This window comes from Hoplias malabaricus, chromosome 15 (genome assembly GCF_029633855.1).
Source record: "Hoplias malabaricus isolate fHopMal1 chromosome 15, fHopMal1.hap1, whole genome shotgun sequence".
Classification (NCBI taxonomy): domain Eukaryota; kingdom Metazoa; phylum Chordata; class Actinopteri; order Characiformes; family Erythrinidae; genus Hoplias; species Hoplias malabaricus.
In genome coordinates, this window is record NC_089814.1 from 3,448,746 (window position 1) to 3,475,713 (window position 26,968).

The 26,968-nt window shown below is 42.3% G+C and overlaps 2 protein-coding genes across 2 annotated transcripts in view; one reads left to right on the forward strand and one right to left on the reverse strand.

Annotated features, from left to right (window-relative positions):
* Nucleotides 1–25,582, reverse strand: part of rbm11 (RNA binding motif protein 11) — a 51,266-nt gene extending 25,684 nt beyond the window's left edge. The window contains exons 1-2 of the mRNA XM_066646367.1: nt 25,556–25,582; nt 24,192–24,374 (exon numbers count right to left, since the gene is read on the reverse strand). Coding sequence (XP_066502464.1) covers nt 24,192–24,374; nt 25,556–25,582 — 210 coding nt within the window. The remainder of the gene's footprint in view (nt 1–24,191; nt 24,375–25,555) is intronic.
* A 1,279-nt stretch (nt 25,583–26,861) lies between these two features.
* Nucleotides 26,862–26,968, forward strand: part of arhgap24 (Rho GTPase activating protein 24) — a 121,419-nt gene continuing 121,312 nt past the window's right edge. Inside the window, exon 1 of the mRNA XM_066645520.1 lies at nt 26,862–26,908. The gene's annotated coding sequence lies outside the window, so the exon portion shown is untranslated. The remainder of the gene's footprint in view (nt 26,909–26,968) is intronic.

A 26,968-nucleotide genomic window follows, 5' to 3' on the forward strand; every position in this document is an offset into this window, starting at 1 on the left:
GTCGTGATATCAGTGGTGGATGCAGAGGTGTCGCTTAGGTGGTTGCTATGATATATTAGTTGGTATTTAGTGTATCGCCGTGATATCAGAGGTGGATGCTGAGGTGTCGCTAAGGTGGTTGCTATGATATATTAGTTCGTATTTAGTGTATTGCTGTGATATCAGTGGTGGATGCTGAGGTGTCGCTAAGGTGGTTGCTATGATATATTAGTTGGTATTTAGTGTATCGCTGTGAAATCAGAGGTGGATGCTGAGGTGTCGCTAAGGTGGTTGCTATGATATATTAGTTGGTATTTAGTGTATCGCCGTGATATCAGAGGGAGATGCTGAGGTGTCGCTAAGGTGGTTGCTATGATATATTAGTTGGTATTTAGTGTATTGCTGCGATATCAGTGGTGGATGCTGAGGTGTCGCTAAGGTGGTTGCTATGATATATTAGTTGGTATTTAGTGTATTGCCGTGATATCAGAGGTGGATGCTGAGGTGTCGCTAAGGTGGTTGCTATGATATATTAGTTGGTATTTAGTGTATTGTCGTGATATCAGTGGTGGATGCTGAGGTGTCGCTAAGGTGGTTGCTATGATATATTAGTTGGTATTTAGTGTATTTCCGTGATATCAGAGGTGGATGGTGAGGTGTCGCTAAGGTGGTTGCTATGATATATTAGTTGGTATTTAGTGAATTGTCGTGATATCAGAGGTGGATGCTGAGGTGTCGCTAAGGTGGTTGCTATGATATATTAGTTGGTATTTAGTGTATTGTCGTGATATCAGAGGTGGATGCTGAGGTGTCGCTAAGGTGGTTGCTATGATATATTAGTTGGTATTTAGTGTATTGCCGTGATATCAGAGGTGGATGCTGAGGTGTCGCTAAGGTGGTTGCTATGATATATTAGTTGGTATTTAGTGTATTGTCGTGATATCAGAGGTGGATGCTGAGGTGTCGCTAAGGTGGTTGCTATGATATATTAGTTGGTATTTAGTGTATTGTCGTGATATCAGAGGTGGATGCTGAGGTGTCGCTAAGGTGGTTGCTATGATATATTAGTTGGTATTTAGTGTATTGTCGTGATATCAGAGGTGGATGCTGAGGTGTCGCTAAGGTGGTTGCTATGATATATTAGTTGGTATTTAGTGTATTGTCGTGATATCAGAGGTGGATGCTGAGGTATCGATAAGGTGGTTGCTATGATATATTAGTTGGTATTTAGTGTATTGCCGTGATATCAGAGGTGGATGCTGAGGTGTCGCTAAGGTGGTTGCTATGATATATTAGTTGGTATGTAGTGTATTGTCGTGATATCAGAGGTGGATGCTGAGGTGTCGCTAAGGTGGTTGTTATGATATATTAGTTGGTATTTAGTGTATTGTCGTGATATCAGAGGTGGATGCTGAGGTGTCGCTAAGGTGGTTGCTATGATATATTAGTTGGTATTTAGTGTATTGTCGTGATATCAGTGGTGGATGCTGAGGTGTTGCTAAGGTGGTTGCTATGATATATTAGTTGGTATTTAGTGTATTGTCGTGATATCAGTGGTGGATGCTGAGGTGTCGCTAAGTTGGTTGCTATGATATATTAGTTGGTATTTAGTGCATTGCCGTGATATCAGTGGTGGATGCTGAGGTGTCGCTAAGGTGGTTGCTATGATATATTAGTTGGTATTTCGTGTATTGTCGTGATACCAGTGGTGGATGCTGAGGTGTCGCTAAGGTGGTTGCTATGATATATTAGTTGGTATTTAGTGTATTGTCGTGATATCAGTGGTGGATGCTGAGGTGTCGCTAAGGTGGTTGCTATGATATATTAGTTGGTACTTAGTGTATTGCCGTGATATCAGTGGTGGATGCTGAGGTGTCGCTAAGGTGGTTGCTATGATATATTAGTTGGTATTTCGTGTATTGTCGTGATATCAGTGGTGGATGCAGAGGTGTCGCTTAGGTGGTTGCTATGATATATTAGTTGGTATTTAGTGTATCGCCGTGATATCAGAGGTGGATGCTGAGGTGTCGCTAAGTTGGTTGCTATGATATATTAGTTGGTATTTAGTGCATTGCCGTGATATCAGTGGTGGATGCTGAGGTGTCGCTAAGGTGGTTGCTATGATATATTAGTTGGTATTTCGTGTATTGTCGTGATACCAGTGGTGGATGCTGAGGTGTCGCTAAGGTGGTTGCTATGATATATTAGTTGGTATTTAGTGCACTGCCGTGATATCAGTGGTGGATGCTGAGGTGTCGCTAAGGTGGTTGCTATGATATATTAGTTGGTATTTCGTGTATTGTCGTGATACCAGTGGTGGATGCTGTGGTGTCGCTAAGGTGGTTGCTATGATATATTAGTTGGTATTTAGTGTATTGTCGCGATATCAGAGGTGGATGCTGAGGTGTCGCTAAGGTGGTTGCTATGATATATTAGTTGGTATTTAGTGTATTGCCTATTATCAGAGGTGGATGCTGAGGTGTCGCTAAGGTGGTTGCTATGATATATTAGTTGGTATTTAGTGTATTGTCGTGATATCAGAGGTGGATGCTGAGGTGTCGCTAAGGTGGTTGCTATGATATATTAGTTGGTATTTAGTGTATTGCCGTGATATCAGTGGTGGATGCTGAGGTGTCGCTAAGGTGGTTGCTATGATATATTAGTTGGTATTTAGTGTATTGTCGTGATATCAGTGGTGGATGCTGAGGTGTCGCTAAGGTGGTTGCTATGATATATTAGTTGGTATTTAGTGTATCGCCGTGATATCAGTGGTTGATGCTGAGGTGTCGCTAAGGTGGTTGCTATGATATATTAGTTGGTATTTAGTGTATTGTCGTGATATCAGTGGTGGATGCTGAGGTGTCGCTAAGGTGGTTGCTATGATATATTAGTTGGTATTTAGTGTATTTCCGTGATATCAGTGGTGGATGCTGAGGTGTCGCTAAGGTGGTTGCTATGATATATTAGTTGGTATTTAGTGTATTGTCGTGATATCAGAGGTGGATGCTGAGGTGTCGCTAAGGTGGTTGCTATGATATATTAGTTGGTATTTAGTGTATTGCCTATTATCAGAGGTGGATGCTGAGGTGTCGCTAAGGTGGTTGCTATGATATATTAGTTGGTATTTAGTGTATTGTCGTGATATCAGAGGTGGATGCTGAGGTGTCGCTAAGGTGGTTGCTATGATATATTAGTTGGTATTTAGTGTATTGCCGTGATATCAGTGGTGGATGCTGAGGTGTCGCTAAGGTGGTTGCTATGATATATTAGTTGGTATTTCGTGTATTGTCGTGATATCAGTGGTGGATGCTGAGGTGTCGCTAAGGTGGTTGCTATGATATATTAGTTGGTATTTAGTGTATTGTCGTGATATCAGAGGTGGATGCTGAGGTGTCGCTAAGGTGGTTGCTATGATATATTAGTTGGTATTTAGTGTATTGCCGTGATATCAGAGGTGGATGCTGAGGTGTCGCTAAGGTGGTTGCTATGATATATTAGTTGGTATTTAGTGTATTGTCGTGATATCAGAGGTGGATGCTGAGGTGTCGCTAAGGTGGTTGCTATGATATATTAGTTGGTATTTAGTGTATTGCCGTGATATCAGTGGTGGATGCTGAGGTGTCGCTAAGGTGGTTGCTATGATATATTAGTTGGTATTTCGTGTATTGACTTGATATCAGTGGTGGATGCTGAGGTGTCGCTAAGGTGGTTGCTATGATATATTAGTTGGTATTTAGTGTATTGTCGTGATATCAGAGGTGGATGCTGAGGTGTCGCTAAGGTGGTTGCTATGATATATTAGTTGGTATTTAGTGTATTGCCGTGATATCAGAGGTGGATGCTGAGGTGTCGCTAAGGTGGTTGCTATGATATATTAGTTGGTATTTAGTGTATTGTCGTGATATCAGAGGTGGATGCTGAGGTGTCGCTAAGATGGTTGCTATGATATATTAGTTGGTATTTAGTGTATTGTCGTGATATCAGTGGTGGACGCTGAGGTGTCCCTAAGGTGGTTGCTATGATATATTAGTTGGTATTTAGTGTTTTGCCGTGATATCAGTGATGGATGCTGAGGTGTCGCTAAGGTGGTTGCTATAATATATTAGTTGGTATTTAGTGTATTGTCGTGATATCAGAGGTGGATGCTGAGGTGTCGCTAAGGTGGTTGCTATGATATATTAGTTGGTATTTCGTGTATTGTCGTGATATCAGTGGTGGATGCTGAGGTGTCGCTAAGGTGGTTGCTATGATATATTAGTTGGTACTTAGTGTATTGCCGTGATATCAGTGGTGGATGCTGAGGTGTCGCTAAGGTGGTTGCTATGATATATTAGTTGGTATTTCGTGTATTGTCGTGATATCAGTGGTGGATGCAGAGGTGTCGCTTAGGTGGTTGCTATGATATATTAGTTGGTATTTAGTGTATCGCCGTGATATCAGAGGTGGATGCTGAGGTGTCGCTAAGGTGGTTGCTATGATATATTAGTTCGTATTTAGTGTATTGCTGTGATATCAGTGGTGGATGCTGAGGTGTCGCTAAGGTGGTTGCTATGATATATTAGTTGGTATTTAGTGTATCGCTGTGAAATCAGAGGTGGATGCTGAGGTGTCGCTAAGGTGGTTGCTATGATATATTAGTTGGTATTTAGTGTATCGCCGTGATATCAGAGGGAGATGCTGAGGTGTCGCTAAGGTGGTTGCTATGATATATTAGTTGGTATTTAGTGTATTGCTGCGATATCAGTGGTGGATGCTGAGGTGTCGCTAAGGTGGTTGCTATGATATATTAGTTGGTATTTAGTGTATTGCCGTGATATCAGAGGTGGATGCTGAGGTGTCGCTAAGGTGGTTGCTATGATATATTAGTTGGTATTTAGTGTATTGTCGTGATATCAGTGGTGGATGCTGAGGTGTCGCTAAGGTGGTTGCTATGATATATTAGTTGGTATTTAGTGTATTTCCGTGATATCAGAGGTGGATGGTGAGGTGTCGCTAAGGTGGTTGCTATGATATATTAGTTGGTATTTAGTGAATTGTCGTGATATCAGAGGTGGATGCTGAGGTGTCGCTAAGGTGGTTGCTATGATATATTAGTTGGTATTTAGTGTATTGTCGTGATATCAGAGGTGGATGCTGAGGTGTCGCTAAGGTGGTTGCTATGATATATTAGTTGGTATTTAGTGTATTGCCGTGATATCAGAGGTGGATGCTGAGGTGTCGCTAAGGTGGTTGCTATGATATATTAGTTGGTATTTAGTGTATTGTCGTGATATCAGAGGTGGATGCTGAGGTGTCGCTAAGGTGGTTGCTATGATATATTAGTTGGTATTTAGTGTATTGTCGTGATATCAGAGGTGGATGCTGAGGTGTCGCTAAGGTGGTTGCTATGATATATTAGTTGGTATTTAGTGTATTGTCGTGATATCAGAGGTGGATGCTGAGGTGTCGCTAAGGTGGTTGCTATGATATATTAGTTGGTATTTAGTGTATTGTCGTGATATCAGAGGTGGATGCTGAGGTATCGATAAGGTGGTTGCTATGATATATTAGTTGGTATTTAGTGTATTGCCGTGATATCAGAGGTGGATGCTGAGGTGTCGCTAAGGTGGTTGCTATGATATATTAGTTGGTATGTAGTGTATTGTCGTGATATCAGAGGTGGATGCTGAGGTGTCGCTAAGGTGGTTGTTATGATATATTAGTTGGTATTTAGTGTATTGTCGTGATATCAGAGGTGGATGCTGAGGTGTCGCTAAGGTGGTTGCTATGATATATTAGTTGGTATTTAGTGTATTGTCGTGATATCAGTGGTGGATGCTGAGGTGTTGCTAAGGTGGTTGCTATGATATATTAGTTGGTATTTAGTGTATTGTCGTGATATCAGTGGTGGATGCTGAGGTGTCGCTAAGTTGGTTGCTATGATATATTAGTTGGTATTTAGTGCATTGCCGTGATATCAGTGGTGGATGCTGAGGTGTCGCTAAGGTGGTTGCTATGATATATTAGTTGGTATTTCGTGTATTGTCGTGATACCAGTGGTGGATGCTGAGGTGTCGCTAAGGTGGTTGCTATGATATATTAGTTGGTATTTAGTGTATTGTCGTGATATCAGTGGTGGATGCTGAGGTGTCGCTAAGGTGGTTGCTATGATATATTAGTTGGTACTTAGTGTATTGCCGTGATATCAGTGGTGGATGCTGAGGTGTCGCTAAGGTGGTTGCTATGATATATTAGTTGGTATTTCGTGTATTGTCGTGATATCAGTGGTGGATGCAGAGGTGTCGCTTAGGTGGTTGCTATGATATATTAGTTGGTATTTAGTGTATCGCCGTGATATCAGAGGTGGATGCTGAGGTGTCGCTAAGTTGGTTGCTATGATATATTAGTTGGTATTTAGTGCATTGCCGTGATATCAGTGGTGGATGCTGAGGTGTCGCTAAGGTGGTTGCTATGATATATTAGTTGGTATTTCGTGTATTGTCGTGATACCAGTGGTGGATGCTGAGGTGTCGCTAAGGTGGTTGCTATGATATATTAGTTGGTATTTAGTGCACTGCCGTGATATCAGTGGTGGATGCTGAGGTGTCGCTAAGGTGGTTGCTATGATATATTAGTTGGTATTTCGTGTATTGTCGTGATACCAGTGGTGGATGCTGAGGTGTCGCTAAGGTGGTTGCTATGATATATTAGTTGGTATTTAGTGTATTGTCGCGATATCAGAGGTGGATGCTGAGGTGTCGCTAAGGTGGTTGCTATGATATATTAGTTGGTATTTAGTGTATTGCCTATTATCAGAGGTGGATGCTGAGGTGTCGCTAAGGTGGTTGCTATGATATATTAGTTGGTATTTAGTGTATTGTCGTGATATCAGAGGTGGATGCTGAGGTGTCGCTAAGGTGGTTGCTATGATATATTAGTTGGTATTTAGTGTATTGCCGTGATATCAGTGGTGGATGCTGAGGTGTCGCTAAGGTGGTTGCTATGATATATTAGTTGGTATTTAGTGTATTGTCGTGATATCAGTGGTGGATGCTGAGGTGTCGCTAAGGTGGTTGCTATGATATATTAGTTGGTATTTAGTGTATCGCCGTGATATCAGTGGTTGATGCTGAGGTGTCGCTAAGGTGGTTGCTATGATATATTAGTTGGTATTTAGTGTATTGTCGTGATATCAGTGGTGGATGCTGAGGTGTCGCTAAGGTGGTTGCTATGATATATTAGTTGGTATTTAGTGTATTTCCGTGATATCAGTGGTGGATGCTGAGGTGTCGCTAAGGTGGTTGCTATGATATATTAGTTGGTATTTAGTGTATTGTCGTGATATCAGAGGTGGATGCTGAGGTGTCGCTAAGGTGGTTGCTATGATATATTAGTTGGTATTTAGTGTATTGCCTATTATCAGAGGTGGATGCTGAGGTGTCGCTAAGGTGGTTGCTATGATATATTAGTTGGTATTTAGTGTATTGTCGTGATATCAGAGGTGGATGCTGAGGTGTCGCTAAGGTGGTTGCTATGATATATTAGTTGGTATTTAGTGTATTGCCGTGATATCAGTGGTGGATGCTGAGGTGTCGCTAAGGTGGTTGCTATGATATATTAGTTGGTATTTCGTGTATTGTCGTGATATCAGTGGTGGATGCTGAGGTGTCGCTAAGGTGGTTGCTATGATATATTAGTTGGTATTTAGTGTATTGTCGTGATATCAGAGGTGGATGCTGAGGTGTCGCTAAGGTGGTTGCTATGATATATTAGTTGGTATTTAGTGTATTGCCGTGATATCAGAGGTGGATGCTGAGGTGTCGCTAAGGTGGTTGCTATGATATATTAGTTGGTATTTAGTGTATTGTCGTGATATCAGAGGTGGATGCTGAGGTGTCGCTAAGATGGTTGCTATGATATATTAGTTGGTATTTAGTGTATTGTCGTGATATCAGTGGTGGACGCTGAGGTGTCCCTAAGGTGGTTGCTATGATATATTAGTTGGTATTTAGTGTTTTGCCGTGATATCAGTGATGGATGCTGAGGTGTCGCTAAGGTGGTTGCTATAATATATTAGTTGGTATTTAGTGTATTGTCGTGATATCAGAGGTGGATGCTGAGGTGTCGCTAAGGTGGTTGCTATGATATATTAGTTGGTATTTCGTGTATTGTCGTGATATCAGTGGTGGATGCTGAGGTGTCGCTAAGGTGGTTGCTATGATATATTAGTTGGTACTTAGTGTATTGCCGTGATATCAGTGGTGGATGCTGAGGTGTCGCTAAGGTGGTTGCTATGATATATTAGTTGGTATTTCGTGTATTGCCTATTATCAGAGGTGGATGCTGAGGTGTCGCTAAGGTGGTTGCTATGATATATTAGTTGGTATTTAGTGTATTGTCGTGATATCAGAGGTGGATGCTGAGGTGTCGCTAAGGTGGTTGCTATGATATATTAGTTGGTATTTAGTGTATTGCCGTGATATCAGTGGTGGATGCTGAGGTGTCGCTAAGGTGGTTGCTATGATATATTAGTTGGTATTTAGTGTATTGTCGTGATATCAGTGGTGGATGCTGAGGTGTCGCTAAGGTGGTTGCTATGATATATTAGTTGGTATTTAGTGTATCGCCGTGATATCAGAGGTGGATGCTGAGGTGTCGCTAAGGTGGTTGCTATGATATATTAGTTGGTATTTAGTGTATTGTCGTGATATCAGTGGTGGATGCTGAGGTGTCGCTAAGGTGGTTGCTATGATATATTAGTTGGTATTTAGTGTATTTCCGTGATATCAGTGGTGGATGCTGAGGTGTCGCTAAGGTGGTTGCTATGATATATTAGTTGGTATTTAGTGTATTGTCGTGATATCAGAGGTGGATGCTGAGGTGTCGCTAAGGTGGTTGCTATGATATATTAGTTGGTATTTAGTGTATTGCCTATTATCAGAGGTGGATGCTGAGGTGTCGCTAAGGTGGTTGCTATGATATATTAGTTGGTATTTAGTGTATTGTCGTGATATCAGAGGTGGATGCTGAGGTGTCGCTAAGGTGGTTGCTATGATATATTAGTTGGTATTTAGTGTATTGCCGTGATATCAGTGGTGGATGCTGAGGTGTCGCTAAGGTGGTTGCTATGATATATTAGTTGGTATTTCGTGTATTGTCGTGATATCAGTGGTGGATGCTGAGGTGTCGCTAAGGTGGTTGCTATGATATATTAGTTGGTATTTAGTGTATTGTCGTGATATCAGAGGTGGATGCTGAGGTGTCGCTAAGGTGGTTGCTATGATATATTAGTTGGTATTTAGTGTATTGCCGTGATATCAGAGGTGGATGCTGAGGTGTCGCTAAGGTGGTTGCTATGATATATTAGTTGGTATTTAGTGTATTGCCGTGATATCAGAGGTGGATGCTGAGGTGTCGCTAAGGTGGTTGCTATGATATATTAGTTGGTATTTAGTGTATTGTCGTGATATCAGTGGTGGATGCTGAGGTGTCGCTAAGGTGGTTGCTATGATATATTAGTTGGTATTTAGTGTATTTCCGTGATATCAGAGGTGGATGGTGAGGTGTCGCTAAGGTGGTTGCTATGATATATTAGTTGGTATTTAGTGTATTGTCGTGATATCAGAGGTGGATGCTGAGGTGTCGCTAAGGTGGTTGCTATGATATATTAGTTGGTATTTAGTGTATTGCCGTGATATCAGAGGTGGATGCTGAGGTGTCGCTAAGGTGGTTGCTATGATATATTAGTTGGTATTTAGTGTATTGTCGTGATATCAGAGGTGGATGCTGAGGTGTCGCTAAGGTGGTTGCTATGATATATTAGTTGGTATTTAGTGTATTGTCGTGATATCAGAGGTGGATGCTGAGGTGTCGCTAAGGTGGTTGCTATGATATATTAGTTGGTATTTAGTGTATTGTCGTGATATCAGTGGTGGATGCTGAGGTGTCGCTAAGGTGGATGCTATGATATATTAGTTGGTATTTAGTGTATTGTCGTGATATCAGTGGTGGATGCTGAGGTGTCGCTAAGGTGGTTGCTATGATATATTAGTTGGTATTTAGTGTATTGTCGTGATATCAGTGGTGGATGCTGAGGTGTCGCTAAGTTGGTTGCTATGATATATTAGTTGGTATTTAGTGCATTGCCGTGATATCAGTGGTGGATGCTGAGGTGTCGCTAAGGTGGTTGCTATGATATATTAGTTGGTATTTCGTGTATTGTCGTGATACCAGTGGTGGATGCTGAGGTGTCGCTAAGGTGGTTGCTATGATATATTAGTTGGTATTTAGTGTATTGTCGCGATATCAGAGGTGGATGCTGAGGTGTCGCTAAGGTGGTTGCTATGATATATTAGTTGGTATTTAGTGTATTGCCTATTATCAGAGGTGGATGCTGAGGTGTCGCTAAGGTGGTTGCTATGATATATTAGTTGGTATTTAGTGTATTGTCGTGATATCAGAGGTGGATGCTGAGGTGTCGCTAAGGTGGTTGCTATGATATATTAGTTGGTATTTAGTGTATTGCCGTGATATCAGTGGTGGATGCTGAGGTGTCGCTAAGGTGGTTGCTATGATATATTAGTTGGTATTTAGTGTATTGTCGTGATATCAGTGGTGGATGCTGAGGTGTCGCTAAGGTGGTTGCTATGATATATTAGTTGGTATTTAGTGTATTTCCGTGATATCAGTGGTGGATGCTGAGGTGTCGCTAAGGTGGTTGCTATGATATATTAGTTGGTATTTAGTGTATTGTCGTGATATCAGAGGTGGATGCTGAGGTGTCGCTAAGGTGGTTGCTATGATATATTAGTTGGTATTTAGTGTATTGCCTATTATCAGAGGTGGATGCTGAGGTGTCGCTAAGGTGGTTGCTATGATATATTAGTTGGTATTTAGTGTATTGTCGTGATATCAGAGGTGGATGCTGAGGTGTCGCTAAGGTGGTTGCTATGATATATTAGTTGGTATTTAGTGTATTGCCGTGATATCAGTGGTGGATGCTGAGGTGTCGCTAAGGTGGTTGCTATGATATATTAGTTGGTATTTCGTGTATTGTCGTGATATCAGTGGTGGATGCTGAGGTGTCGCTAAGGTGGTTGCTATGATATATTAGTTGGTATTTAGTGTATTGTCGTGATATCAGAGGTGGATGCTGAGGTGTCGCTAAGGTGGTTGCTATGATATATTAGTTGGTATTTAGTGTATTGCCGTGATATCAGAGGTGGATGCTGAGGTGTCGCTAAGGTGGTTGCTATGATATATTAGTTGGTATTTAGTGTATTGTCGTGATATCAGAGGTGGATGCTGAGGTGTCGCTAAGATGGTTGCTATGATATATTAGTTGGTATTTAGTGTATTGTCGTGATATCAGTGGTGGACGCTGAGGTGTCCCTAAGGTGGTTGCTATGATATATTAGTTGGTATTTAGTGTTTTGCCGTGATATCAGTGATGGATGCTGAGGTGTCGCTAAGGTGGTTGCTATAATATATTAGTTGGTATTTAGTGTATTGTCGTGATATCAGAGGTGGATGCTGAGGTGTCGCTAAGGTGGTTGCTATGATATATTAGTTGGTATTTCGTGTATTGTCGTGATATCAGTGGTGGATGCTGAGGTGTCGCTAAGGTGGTTGCTATGATATATTAGTTGGTACTTAGTGTATTGCCGTGATATCAGTGGTGGATGCTGAGGTGTCGCTAAGGTGGTTGCTATGATATATTAGTTGGTATTTCGTGTATTGTCGTGATATCAGTGGTGGATGCAGAGGTGTCGCTTAGGTGGTTGCTATGATATATTAGTTGGTATTTAGTGTATCGCCGTGATATCAGAGGTGGATGCTGAGGTGTCGCTAAGTTGGTTGCTATGATATATTAGTTGGTATTTAGTGCATTGCCGTGATATCAGTGGTGGATGCTGAGGTGTCGCTAAGGTGGTTGCTATGATATATTAGTTGGTATTTCGTGTATTGTCGTGATACCAGTGGTGGATGCTGAGGTGTCGCTAAGGTGGTTGCTATGATATATTAGTTGGTATTTAGTGCATTGCCGTGATATCAGTGGTGGATGCTGAGGTGTCGCTAAGGTGGTTGCTATGATATATTAGTTGGTATTTCGTGTATTGTCGTGATACCAGTGGTGGATGCTGAGGTGTCGCTAAGGTGGTTGCTATGATATATTAGTTGGTATTTAGTGTATTGTCGCGATATCAGAGGTGGATGCTGAGGTGTCGCTAAGGTGGTTGCTATGATATATTAGTTGGTATTTAGTGTATTGCCTATTATCAGAGGTGGATGCTGAGGTGTCGCTAAGGTGGTTGCTATGATATATTAGTTGGTATTTAGTGTATTGTCGTGATATCAGAGGTGGATGCTGAGGTGTCGCTAAGGTGGTTGCTATGATATATTAGTTGGTATTTAGTGTATTGCCGTGATATCAGTGGTGGATGCTGAGGTGTCGCTAAGGTGGTTGCTATGATATATTAGTTGGTATTTAGTGTATTGTCGTGATATCAGTGGTGGATGCTGAGGTGTCGCTAAGGTGGTTGCTATGATATATTAGTTGGTATTTAGTGTATCGCCGTGATATCAGTGGTTGATGCTGAGGTGTCGCTAAGGTGGTTGCTATGATATATTAGTTGGTATTTAGTGTATTGTCGTGATATCAGTGGTGGATGCTGAGGTGTCGCTAAGGTGGTTGCTATGATATATTAGTTGGTATTTAGTGTATTTCCGTGATATCAGTGGTGGATGCTGAGGTGTCGCTAAGGTGGTTGCTATGATATATTAGTTGGTATTTAGTGTATTGTCGTGATATCAGAGGTGGATGCTGAGGTGTCGCTAAGGTGGTTGCTATGATATATTAGTTGGTATTTAGTGTATTGCCGTGATATCAGAGGTGGATGCTGAGGTGTCGCTAAGGTGGTTGCTATGATATATTAGTTGGTATTTAGTGTATTGTCGTGATATCAGAGGTGGATGCTGAGGTGTCGCTAAGATGGTTGCTATGATATATTAGTTGGTATTTAGTGTATTGTCGTGATATCAGTGGTGGACGCTGAGGTGTCCCTAAGGTGGTTGCTATGATATATTAGTTGGTATTTAGTGTTTTGCCGTGATATCAGTGATGGATGCTGAGGTGTCGCTAAGGTGGTTGCTATAATATATTAGTTGGTATTTAGTGTATTGTCGTGATATCAGAGGTGGATGCTGAGGTGTCGCTAAGGTGGTTGCTATGATATATTAGTTGGTATTTCGTGTATTGTCGTGATATCAGTGGTGGATGCTGAGGTGTCGCTAAGGTGGTTGCTATGATATATTAGTTGGTACTTAGTGTATTGCCGTGATATCAGTGGTGGATGCTGAGGTGTCGCTAAGGTGGTTGCTATGATATATTAGTTGGTATTTCGTGTATTGTCGTGATATCAGTGGTGGATGCAGAGGTGTCGCTTAGGTGGTTGCTATGATATATTAGTTGGTATTTAGTGTATCGCCGTGATATCAGAGGTGGATGCTGAGGTGTCGCTAAGGTGGTTGCTATGATATATTAGTTGGTATTTAGTGTATTGCCGTGATATCAGAGGTGGATGCTGAGGTGTCGCTAAGGTGGTTGCTATGATATATTAGTTGGTATTTAGTGTATTGTCGTGATATCAGTGGTGGATGCTGAGGTGTCGCTAAGGTGGTTGCTATGATATATTAGTTGGTATTTAGTGTATTTCCGTGATATCAGAGGTGGATGGTGAGGTGTCGCTAAGGTGGTTGCTATGATATATTAGTTGGTATTTAGTGTATTGTCGTGATATCAGAGGTGGATGCTGAGGTGTCGCTAAGGTGGTTGCTATGATATATTAGTTGGTATTTAGTGTATTGCCGTGATATCAGAGGTGGATGCTGAGGTGTCGCTAAGGTGGTTGCTATGATATATTAGTTGGTATTTAGTGTATTGTCGTGATATCAGAGGTGGATGCTGAGGTGTCGCTAAGGTGGTTGCTATGATATATTAGTTGGTATTTAGTGTATTGTCGTGATATCAGAGGTGGATGCTGAGGTGTCGCTAAGGTGGTTGCTATGATATATTAGTTGGTATTTAGTGTATTGTCGTGATATCAGTGGTGGATGCTGAGGTGTCGCTAAGGTGGATGCTATGATATATTAGTTGGTATTTAGTGTATTGTCGTGATATCAGTGGTGGATGCTGAGGTGTCGCTAAGGTGGTTGCTATGATATATTAGTTGGTATTTAGTGTATTGTCGTGATATCAGTGGTGGATGCTGAGGTGTCGCTAAGTTGGTTGCTATGATATATTAGTTGGTATTTAGTGCATTGCCGTGATATCAGTGGTGGATGCTGAGGTGTCGCTAAGGTGGTTGCTATGATATATTAGTTGGTATTTCGTGTATTGTCGTGATACCAGTGGTGGATGCTGAGGTGTCGCTAAGGTGGTTGCTATGATATATTAGTTGGTATTTAGTGTATTGTCGCGATATCAGAGGTGGATGCTGAGGTGTCGCTAAGGTGGTTGCTATGATATATTAGTTGGTATTTAGTGTATTGCCTATTATCAGAGGTGGATGCTGAGGTGTCGCTAAGGTGGTTGCTATGATATATTAGTTGGTATTTAGTGTATTGTCGTGATATCAGAGGTGGATGCTGAGGTGTCGCTAAGGTGGTTGCTATGATATATTAGTTGGTATTTAGTGTATTGCCGTGATATCAGTGGTGGATGCTGAGGTGTCGCTAAGGTGGTTGCTATGATATATTAGTTGGTATTTAGTGTATTGTCGTGATATCAGTGGTGGATGCTGAGGTGTCGCTAAGGTGGTTGCTATGATATATTAGTTGGTATTTAGTGTATTTCCGTGATATCAGTGGTGGATGCTGAGGTGTCGCTAAGGTGGTTGCTATGATATATTAGTTGGTATTTAGTGTATTGTCGTGATATCAGAGGTGGATGCTGAGGTGTCGCTAAGGTGGTTGCTATGATATATTAGTTGGTATTTAGTGTATTGCCTATTATCAGAGGTGGATGCTGAGGTGTCGCTAAGGTGGTTGCTATGATATATTAGTTGGTATTTAGTGTATTGTCGTGATATCAGAGGTGGATGCTGAGGTGTCGCTAAGGTGGTTGCTATGATATATTAGTTGGTATTTAGTGTATTGCCGTGATATCAGTGGTGGATGCTGAGGTGTCGCTAAGGTGGTTGCTATGATATATTAGTTGGTATTTAGTGTATTGTCGTGATATCAGAGGTGGATGCTGAGGTGTCGCTAAGGTGGTTGCTATGATATATTAGTTGGTATTTAGTGTATTGCCTATTATCAGAGGTGGATGCTGAGGTGTCGCTAAGGTGGTTGCTATGATATATTAGTTGGTATTTAGTGTATTGTCGTGATATCAGAGGTGGATGCTGAGGTGTCGCTAAGGTGGTTGCTATGATATATTAGTTGGTATTTAGTGTATTGCCGTGATATCAGTGGTGGATGCTGAGGTGTCGCTAAGGTGGTTGCTATGATATATTAGTTGGTATTTAGTGTATTGTCGTGATATCAGTGGTGGATGCTGAGGTGTCGCTAAGATGGTTGCTATGATATATTAGTTGGTATTTAGTGTATTGTCGTGATATCAGTGGTGGACGCTGAGGTGTCCCTAAGGTGGTTGCTATGATATATTAGTTGGTATTTAGTGTATTGCCGTGATATCAGAGGTGGATGCTGAGGTGTCGCTAAGGTGGTTGCTATGATATATTAGTTGGTATTTAGTGTATTGTCGTGATATCAGAGGTGGATGCTGAGGTGTCGCTAAGATGGTTGCTATGATATATTAGTTGGTATTTAGTGTATTGTCGTGATATCAGTGGTGGACGCTGAGGTGTCCCTAAGGTGGTTGCTATGATATATTAGTTGGTATTTAGTGTTTTGCCGTGATATCAGTGATGGATGCTGAGGTGTCGCTAAGGTGGTTGCTATAATATATTAGTTGGTATTTAGTGTATTGTCGTGATATCAGAGGTGGATGCTGAGGTGTCGCTAAGGTGGTTGCTATGATATATTAGTTGGTATTTCGTGTATTGTCGTGATATCAGTGGTGGATGCTGAGGTGTCGCTAAGGTGGTTGCTATGATATATTAGTTGGTACTTAGTGTATTGCCGTGATATCAGTGGTGGATGCTGAGGTGTCGCTAAGGTGGTTGCTATGATATATTAGTTGGTATTTCGTGTATTGTCGTGATATCAGTGGTGGATGCAGAGGTGTCGCTTAGGTGGTTGCTATGATATATTAGTTGGTATTTAGTGTATCGCCGTGATATCAGAGGTGGATGCTGAGGTGTCGCTAAGTTGGTTGCTATGATATATTAGTTGGTATTTAGTGCATTGCCGTGATATCAGTGGTGGATGCTGAGGTGTCGCTAAGGTGGTTGCTATGATATATTAGTTGGTATTTCGTGTATTGTCGTGATACCAGTGGTGGATGCTGAGGTGTCGCTAAGGTGGTTGCTATGATATATTAGTTGGTATTTAGTGTATTTCCGTGATATCAGTGGTGGATGCTAAGGTGTCGCTAAGGTGGTTGCTATGATATATTAGTTGGTATTTAGTGTATTGCCGTGATATCAGTGGTGGATGCTGAGGTGTCGCTAAGGTGGTTGCTATGATATATTAGTTGGTATTTAGTGTATTGTCGTGATATCAGAGGTGGATGCTGAGGTGTCGCTAAGGTGGTTGCTATGATATATTAGTTGGTATTTAGTGTATTGCCGTGATATCAGTGGTGGATGCTAAGGTGTCGCTAAGGTGGTTGCTATGATATATTAGTTGGTATTTAGTGTATTGTCGTGATATCAGTGGTGGATGCTGAGGTGTCGCTAAGGTGGTTGCTATGATATATTAGTTGGTATTTAGTGTATCGCCGTGATATCAGTGGTTGATGCTGAGGTGTCGCTAAGGTGGTTGCTATGATATATTAGTTGGTATTTAGTGTATTGTCGTGATATCAGTGGTGGATGCTGAGGTGTCGCTAAGGTGGTTGCTATGATATATTAGTTGGTATTTAGTGTATTTCCGTGATATCAGTGGTGGATGCTGAGGTGTCGCTAAGGTGGTTGCTATGATATATTAGTTGGTATTTAGTGTATTGTCGTGATATCAGAGGTGGATGCTGAGGTGTCGCTAAGGTGGTTGCTATGATATATTAGTTGGTATTTAGTGTATTGCCTATTATCAGAGGTGGATGCTGAGGTGTCCCTAAGGTGGTTGCTATGATATATTAGTTGGTATTTAGTGTATTGTCGTGATATCAGAGGTGGATGCTGAGGTGTCGCTAAGGTGGTTGCTATGATATATTAGTTGGTATTTAGTGTATTGCCGTGATATCAGTGGTGGATGCTGAGGTGTCGCTAAGGTGGTTGCTATGATATATTAGTTGGTATTTCGTGTATTGTCGTGATATCAGTGGTGGATGCTGAGGTGTCGCTAAGGTGGTTGCTATGATATATTAGTTGGTACTTAGTGTATTGCCGTGATATCAGTGGTGGATGCTGAGGTGTCGCTAAGGTGGTTGCTATGATATATTAGTTGGTATTTCGTGTATTGTCGTGATATCAGAGGTGGATGCTGAGGTGTCGCTAAGGTGGTTGCTATGATATATTAGTTGGTATTTACTGTATTGTCGTGATATCAGAGGTGGATGCTGAGGTGTCGCTAAGGTGGTTGCTATGATATATTAGTTGGTATTTAGTGTATTGTCGTGATATCAGAGGTGGATGCTGAGGTGTCGCTAAGGTGGTTGCTATGATATATTAGTTGGTATTTAGTGTATTGCCGTGATATCAGAGGTGGATGCTGAGGTGTCGCTAAGGTGGTTGCTATGATATATTAGTTGGTATTTAGTGTATTGTCGTGATATCAGAGGTGGATGCTGAGGTGTCGCTAAGATGGTTGCTATGATATATTAGTTGGTATTTAGTGTATTGTCGTGATATCAGTGGTGGACGCTGAGGTGTCCCTAAGGTGGTTGCTATGATATATTAGTTGGTATTTAGTGTTTTGCCGTGATATCAGTGATGGATGCTGAGGTGTCCCTAAGGTGGTTGCTATGATATATTAGTTGGTATTTAGTGTTTTGCCGTGATATCAGTGATGGATGCTGAGGTGTCGCTAAGGTGGTTGCTATAATATATTAGTTGGTATTTAGTGTATTGTCGTGATATCAGAGGTGGATGCTGAGGTGTCGCTAAGGTGGTTGCTATGATATATTAGTTGGTATTTCGTGTATTGTCGTGATATCAGTGGTGGATGCTGAGGTGTCGCTAAGGTGGTTGCTATGATATATTAGTTGGTACTTAGTGTATTGCCGTGATATCAGTGGTGGATGCTGAGGTGTCGCTAAGGTGGTTGCTATGATATATTAGTTGGTATTTCGTGTATTGTCGTGATATCAGTGGTGGATGCAGAGGTGTCGCTTAGGTGGTTGCTATGATATATTAGTTGGTATTTAGTGTATCGCCGTGATATCAGAGGTGGATGCTGAGGTGTCGCTAAGGTGGTTGCTATGATATATTAGTTCGTATTTAGTGTATTGCTGTGATATCAGTGGTGGATGCTGAGGTGTCGCTAAGGTGGTTGCTATGATATATTAGTTGGTATTTAGTGTATCGCTGTGAAATCAGTGGTGGATGCTGAGGTGTCGCTAAGGTGGTTGCTATGATATATTAGTTGGTATTTAGTGTATCGCCGTGATATCAGAGGGAGATGCTGAGGTGTCGCTAAGGTGGTTGCTATGATATATTAGTTGGTATTTAGTGTATTGCTGCGATATCAGTGGTGGATGCTGAGGTGTCGCTAAGGTGGTTGCTATGATATATTAGTTGGTATTTAGTGTATTGCCGTGATATCAGAGGTGGATGCTGAGGTGTCGCTAAGGTGGTTGCTATGATATATTAGTTGGTATTTAGTGTATTTTCGTGATATCAGTGGTGGATGCTGAGGTGTCGCTAAGGTGGTTGCTATGATATATTAGTTGGTATTTAGTGTATTGCTGCGATATCAGTGGTGGATGCTGAGGTGTCGCTAAGGTGGTTGCTATGATATATTAGTTGGTATTTAGTGTATTGCCGTGATATCAGAGGTGGATGCTGAGGTGTCGCTAAGGTGGTTGCTATGATATATTAGTTGGTATTTAGTGTATTGTCGTGATATCAGTGGTGGATGCTGAGGTGTTGCTAAGGTGGTTGCTATGATATATTAGTTGGTATTTAGTGTATTTCCGTGATATCAGAGGTGGATGGTGAGGTGTCGCTAAGGTGGTTGCTATGATATATTAGTTGGTATTTAGTGTATTGTCGTGATATCAGAGGTGGATGCTGAGGTGTCGCTAAGGTGGTTGCTATGATATATTAGTTGGTATTTAGTGTATTGTCGTGATATCAGAGGTGGATGCTGAGGTGTCGCTAAGGTGGTTGCTATGATATATTAGTTGGTATTTAGTGTATTGCCGTGATATCAGAGGTGGATGCTGAGGTGTCGCTAAGGTGGTTGCTATGATATATTAGTTGGTATTTAGTGTATTGTCGTGATATCAGAGGTGGATGCTGAGGTGTCGCTAAGGTGGTTGCTATGATATATTAGTTGGTATTTAGTGTATTGTCGTGATATCAGAGGTGGATGCTGAGGTGTCGCTAAGGTGGTTGCTATGATATATTAGTTGGTATTTAGTGTATTGTCGTGATATCAGAGGTGGATGCTGAGGTGTCGCTAAGGTGGTTGCTATGATATATTAGTTGGTATTTAGTGTATTGTCGTGATATCAGAGGTGGATGCTGAGGTGTCGCTAAGGTGGTTGCTATGATATATTAGTTGGTATTTAGTGTATTGCCGTGATATCAGAGGTGGATGCTGAGGTGTCGCTAAGGTGGTTGCTATGATATATTAGTTGGTATTTAGTGTATTGTCGTGATATCAGAGGTGGATGCTGAGGTGTCGCTAAGATGGTTGCTATGATATATTAGTTGGTATTTAGTGTATTGTCGTGATATCAGTGGTGGACGCTGAGGTGTCCCTAAGGTGGTTGCTATGATATATTAGTTGGTATTTAGTGTTTTGCCGTGATATCAGTGATGGATGCTGAGGTGTCGCTAAGGTGGTTGCTATAATATATTAGTTGGTATTTAGTGTATTGTCGTGATATCAGAGGTGGATGCTGAGGTGTCGCTAAGGTGGTTGCTATGATATATTAGTTGGTATTTCGTGTATTGTCGTGATATCAGTGGTGGATGCTGAGGTGTCGCTAAGGTGGTTGCTATGATATATTAGTTGGTACTTAGTGTATTGCCGTGATATCAGTGGTGGATGCTGAGGTGTCGCTAAGGTGGTTGCTATGATATATTAGTTGGTATTTCGTGTATTGTCGTGATATCAGTGGTGGATGCAGAGGTGTCGCTTAGGTGGTTGCTATGATATATTAGTTGGTATTTAGTGTATCGCCGTGATATCAGAGGTGGATGCTGAGGTGTCGCTAAGGTGGTTGCTATGATATATTAGTTCGTATTTAGTGTATTGCTGTGATATCAGTGGTGGATGCTGAGGTGTCGCTAAGGTGGTTGCTATGATATATTAGTTGGTATTTAGTGTATCGCTGTGAAATCAGAGGTGGATGCTGAGGTGTCGCTAAGGTGGTTGCTATGATATATTAGTTGGTATTTAGTGTATCGCCGTGATATCAGAGGGAGATGCTGAGGTGTCGCTAAGGTGGTTGCTATGATATATTAGTTGGTATTTAGTGTATTGCTGCGATATCAGTGGTGGATGCTGAGGTGTCGCTAAGGTGGTTGCTATGATATATTAGTTGGTATTTAGTGTATTGCCGTGATATCAGAGGTGGATGCTGAGGTGTCGCTAAGGTGGTTGCTATGATATATTAGTTGGTATTTAGTGTATTTTCGTGATATCAGTGGTGGATGCTGAGGTGTCGCTAAGGTGGTTGCTATGATATATTAGTTGGTATTTAGTGTATTGCTGCGATATCAGTGGTGGATGCTGAGGTGTCGCTAAGGTGGTTGCTATGATATATTAGTTGGTATTTAGTGTATTGCCGTGATATCAGAGGTGGATGCTGAGGTGTCTCTAAGGTGGTTGCTATGATATATTAGTTGGTATTTAGTGTATTGTCGTGATATCAGTGGTGGATGCTGAGGTGTCGCTAAGGTGGTTGCTATGATATATTAGTTGGTATTTAGTGTATTTCCGTGATATCAGAGGTGGATGGTGAGGTGTCGCTAAGGTGGTTGCTATGATATATTAGTTGGTATTTAGTGTATTGTCGTGATATCAGAGGTGGATGCTGAGGTGTCGCTAAGGTGGTTGCTATGATATATTAGTTGGTATTTAGTGTATTGTCGTGATATCAGAGGTGGATGCTGAGGTGTCGCTAAGGTGGTTGCTATGATATATTAGTTGGTATTTAGTGTATTGCCGTGATATCAGAGGTGGATGCTGAGGTGTCGCTAAGGTGGTTGCTATGATATATTAGTTGGTATTTAGTGTATTGTCGTGATATCAGAGGTGGATGCTGAGGTGTCGCTAAGGTGGTTGCTATGATATATTAGTTGGTATTTAGTGTATTGTCGTGATATCAGAGGTGGATGCTGAGGTGTCGCTAAGGTGGTTGCTATGATATATTAGTTGGTATTTAGTGTATTGTCGTGATATCAGAGGTGGATGCTGAGGTGTCGCTAAGGTGGTTGCTATGATATATTAGTTGGTATTTAGTGTATTGTCGTGATATCAGAGGTGGATGCTGAGGTGTCGCTAAGGTGGTTGCTATGATATATTAGTTGGTATTTAGTGTATTGCCGTGATATCAGAGGTGGATGCTGAGGTGTCGCTAAGGTGGTTGCTATGATATATTAGTTGGTATTTAGTGTATTGTCGTGATATCAGAGGTGGATGCTGAGGTGTCGCTAAGGTGGTTGCTATGATATATTAGTTGGTATTTAGTGTATTGTCGTGATATCAGAGGTGGATGCTGAGGTGTCGCTAAGGTGGTTGCTATGATATATTAGTTGGTATTTAGTGTATTGTCGTGATATCAGTGGTGGATGCTGAGGTGTTGCTAAGGTGGTTGCTATGATATATTAGTTGGTATTTAGTGTATTGTCGTGATATCAGTGGTGGATGCTGAGGTGTCGCTAAGTTGGTTGCTATGATATATTAGTTGGTATTTAGTGCATTGCCGTGATATCAGTGGTGGATGCTGAGGTGTCGCTAAGGTGGTTGCTATGATATATTAGTTGGTATTTCGTGTATTGTCGTGATACCAGTGGTGGATGCTGAGGTGTCGCTAAGGTGGTTGCTATGATATATTAGTTGGTATTTAGTGTATTGTCGCGATATCAGAGGTGGATGCTGAGGTGTCGCTAAGGTGGTTGCTATGATATATTAGTTGGTATTTACTGTATTGCCGTGATATCAGTGGTGGATGCTGAGGTGTCGCTAAGGTGGTTGCTATGATATATTAGTTGGTATTTAGTGTATTGCCGTGATATCAGAGGTGGATGCTGAGGTGTCGCTTAGGTGGTTGCTATGATATATTAGTTGGTATTTAGTGTATTGCCGTGATATCAGTGGTGGATGCTGAGGTGTCGCTAAGGTGGTTGCTATGATATATTAGTTGGTATTTAGTGTATTGTCGTGATATCAGAGGTGGATGCTGATGTGTTGCTAAGGTGGTTGCTATGATATATATGTTGGTATTTAGTGTATTGCCGTGATATCAGAGGTGGATGCTGAGGTGTCGCTAAGGTGGTTGCTATGATATATTAGTTGGTTTTTAGTGTATTGCCGTGATATCAGTGGTGGATGCTGAGGTGTCGCTAAGGTGGTTGCTATGATATATTAGTTGGTATTTACTGTATTGCCGTGATATCAGAGGTGGATGCTGAGGTGTCGCTAAGGTGGTTGCTATGATATATTAGCTGGTATTTAGTGTATTGGCGTGATATCAGTGGTGGATGCTGAGGTGTCGCTAAGGTGGTTGCTATGATATATTAGTTGGTATTTAGTGTATTGTCGTGATATCAGAGGTGGATGCTGAGGTGTCGCTAAGGTGGTTGCTATGATATATTAGTTGGTATTTAGTGTATCGCCGTGATATCAGAGGTGGATGCTGAGGTGTCGCTAAGGTGGTTGCTATGATATATTAGTTGGTATTTAGTGTATTGTCGTGATATCAGAGGTGGATGCTGAGGTGTCGCTAAGGTGGTTGCTATGATATATTAGTTGGTATTTAGTGTATTGTCATGATATCAGAGGTGGATGCTGAGGTGCCGCTAAGGTGGTTGCTATGATATATTAGTTGGTATTTAGTGTATTTTCGTGATATCAGAGGTGGATGCTGAGGTGTCGCTAAGGTGGTTGCTATGATATATTAGTTGGTATTTAGTGTATTGTCGTGATATCAGAGGTGGATGCTGAGGTGTCGCTAAGGTGGTTGCTATGATATATTAGTTGGTATTTAGTGTATCGCCGTGATATCAGAGGTGGATGCTGAGGTGTCGCTAAGGTGGTTGCTATGATATATTAGTTGGTATTGAGTGTATTGTCGTGATATCAGAGGTGGATGCTGAGGTGCCGCTAAGGTGGTTGCTATGATATATTAGTTGGTATTTAGTGTATTGTCGTGATATCAGAGGTGGATGCTGAGGTGTCGCTAAGGTGGTTGCTATGATATATTAGTTGGTATTTAGTGTATTGTCGTGATATCAGAGGTGGATGCTGAGGTGTCGCTAAGGTGGTTGCTATGATATATTAGTTGGTATTTAGTGTATTGTCGTGATATCAGAGGTGGATGCTGAGGTGTCGCTAAGGTGGTTGCTATGATATATTAGTTGGTATTTAGTGTATCGCCGTGATTGCAGAGGTGGATGCTGAGGTGTCGCTAAGGTGGTTGCTATGATATATTAGTTGGTATTTAGTGTATCGCCGTGATATCAGAGGTGGATGCTGAGGTGTCGCTAAGGTGGTTGCTATGATATATTAGTTGGTATTTAGTGTATTGTCGTGATATCAGAGATGGAGTACCAGTGAAAGCTGTGTTCATGTTGTTGATGTCACTCCACCCTCCTGTAAACCACTGTAGCGTTTAAATGAGGATTAAAGGTTTGGGTCTGGATCTTAATCCTGTCCTGGACACACAACTCCCCACATCCCAAACCTGACGCTCAAAGATCCTCAGAAACACTTACCTGCAAAAAGAGCTCGAAGAGAATCTCCTCCTTCACACAGCTGTGCAGATTACTCACAAACACACACTTATCCTCCTCTCTCTGGCTCCTCTCCACACTCTGAGTCTTATAACCCTCTCTCTGACTCTTATCCTCCTCTCTCTGACTCCTCTCCTCCTCTCTCTGACTCTTATCCTCCTCTCTCTGACTCCTCTCCTCCTCTCTCTGACTCTTATCCTCCTCTCTCTGACTCCTCTCCTCCTCTCTCTGACTCTTATCCTCCTCTCTCTGACTCCTCTCCTCCTCTCTCTGACTCTTATCCTCCTCTCTCTGACTCTCATCCTCCTCTCTCTCACTCTTATCCTCCTCTCTCTGACTCCTCTCCTCCTCTCTCTGACTCCTCTCCTCCTCTCTCTGACTCCTCTCCTCCTCTTTCTCACTCTTATCCTCCTCTCTCTGACTCCTCTCCTCCTCTCTCTGACTCTTATCCTCCTCTCTCTGACTCTTATCCTCCTCTCTCTGACTCCTCTCCTCCTCTCTCTGACTCCTCTCCTCCTCTTTCTCACTCTTATCCTCCTCTCTCTGACTCCTCTCCTCCTCTCTCTGACTCTTATCCTCCTCTCTCTGACTCTTATCCTCCTCTCTCTGACTCTTATCCTCCTCTCTCTGACTCCTCTCCTCCTCTTTCTCACGCTCATCCTCCTCTTTCTGACTCCTCTCCTCCTCTTTCTCACTCTTATCCTCCTCTCTCTGACTCCTATCCTCCTCTTTCTCACGCTCATCCTCCTCTTTCTGACTCCTCTCTTCCTCTCTCTGACTCTCATCCTCCTCTCTCTGGCTCCTCTCCTCCTCTTTCTGACTCCTCTCTTCCTCTCTCTGACTCTTCTCCTCCTCTCTCTGAATCTTCTCCTCCTCTATCTGACTCTCCTCCTCCTCTCTCTTACTCTTATCCTCCTCTCTCTGACTCCTCTCCTCCTCTCTCTGACTCTTCTCCTCCTCTCTCTGACTCTCATCCTCCTCTCTCTGACTCCTCTCCTGCTCTTTCTCATGCTCATCCTCCTCTTTCTGACTCTTCTCCTCCTCTCTCTGACTCTCATCCTCCTCTCTCTGACTCCTCTCCTGCTCTTTCTCATGCTCATCCTCCTCTTTCTGACTCCTCTCTTCCTCTCTCTGGCTCATCTCCTCCTCTCTCTGACTCTTATCCTCCTCTTTCTGAGTCTTATCCCCCCCTCTCTCACTCTTATCCTCCTCTTTCTGACTCCTCTCTTCCTCTCTCTGACTCTTCTCCTCCTCTCTCTGACTCTTATCCTCCTCTCTCTGACTCTCATCCTCCTCTCTCTCACTCTTATCCTCCTCTATCTGACTCTCATCCTCCTCTCTCTCACTCTCATCCTCCTCTCTCTGACTCTCATCCTCCTCTCTCTCACTCTTATCCTCCTCTTTCTGACTCTTCTCCTCCTCTATCTGACTCTCATCCTCCTCTCTCTGACTCCTCTCCTGCTCTTTCTCATGCTCATCCTCCTCTTTCTGACTCATCTCCTCCTCTCTCTGACTCTTATCCTCCTCTTTCTGAGTCTTATCCCCCCCTCTCTCACTCTTATCCTCCTCTTTCTGACTCCTCTCTTCCTCTCTCTGACTCTTATCCTCCTCTCTCTGACTCCTCTCCTCCTCTTTCTGACTCTTCTCCTCCTCTCTCTGACTTTCATCCTCCTCTCTCTCACTCTTCTCCTCCTCTATCTGACTCTCATCCTCCTCTCTCTCACTCTTCTCCTCCTCTATCTGACTCTCATCCTCCTCTCTCTCACTCTTCTCCTCTATCTGACTCTCATCCTCCTCTCTCTCACTCTTATCCTCCTCTCTCTGACTCCTCTCCTGCTCTTTCTCATGATCATCCTCCTCTTTCTGACTCCTCTCTTCCTCTCTCTGACTCCTCTCCTCCTCTCTCTGACTTTTATCCTCCTCTTTCTGACTCCTCTCCTCTATCTGACTTTCATCCTCCTCTTTCTGGTTCATCTCCTCCTCTATCTGACTCTCATCCTCCTCTTTCTCTCTCTCATACTCTCTCTGACTCCTCTCTTCTTCTTTCAGACTCTTCTCCCATTTGCTCCGCTTCTTATCCTCCTCTCTCTGATTCCTCTCACCTCTCTGCCTCTTCTCTCTCAGAATGTTCTCTGTTCTCTGCCTCTTCACACGGTGACTCCCTTCTTCTTCTCTGCACCTCTTCCCTGTCTGTGTCTTATAATCTCTCCGTGTCTTCTCCTCTTCTCCTGGACTCTGCTCCTCTCCCTGGCTCTGAGGCATGGTTTAAAGTGAAGTAAACACGTGCTCCGGAGAAACCGAGGACTGATCTGCGGTTGAGCTTCATCTAAAATCCCGTCAGTTCTGTCGCGGTGAAATGACCCAATCACGACGGTGCAGTTCCTCTCTGATACCGCAGGGGGCGCCCAGCAAACGCCTTTATTAACATGGCGGGTTTCATTTCCTCTTTCTTTCTAGCTTTTTCCCCCCTAAATCCTTCACTGATTTTGTTTCTCTCTCTGTCTCTCTCTCTCTCTCTCTCTCTCTCTCTCTCTCTCTCTCTCTCTCTGTTTAGATGAGTTTTCCCTGTGTGTAATTTCTTTCTGAGCCACTGGGGGGCGCCACAGACTCATATATTTCAGTTGCCCTGCTTCCTTTTCTTCTGAGAGTCTTCTTAAGTCGGCTGTGAGCTGAAAGCTGAAACTGAAGCGGATTTAAAGGTGCAGTCAGTCGAAAAGAGCATTTTATTTCCACTTTTACTTTTCTGTGAAGTGCACCTC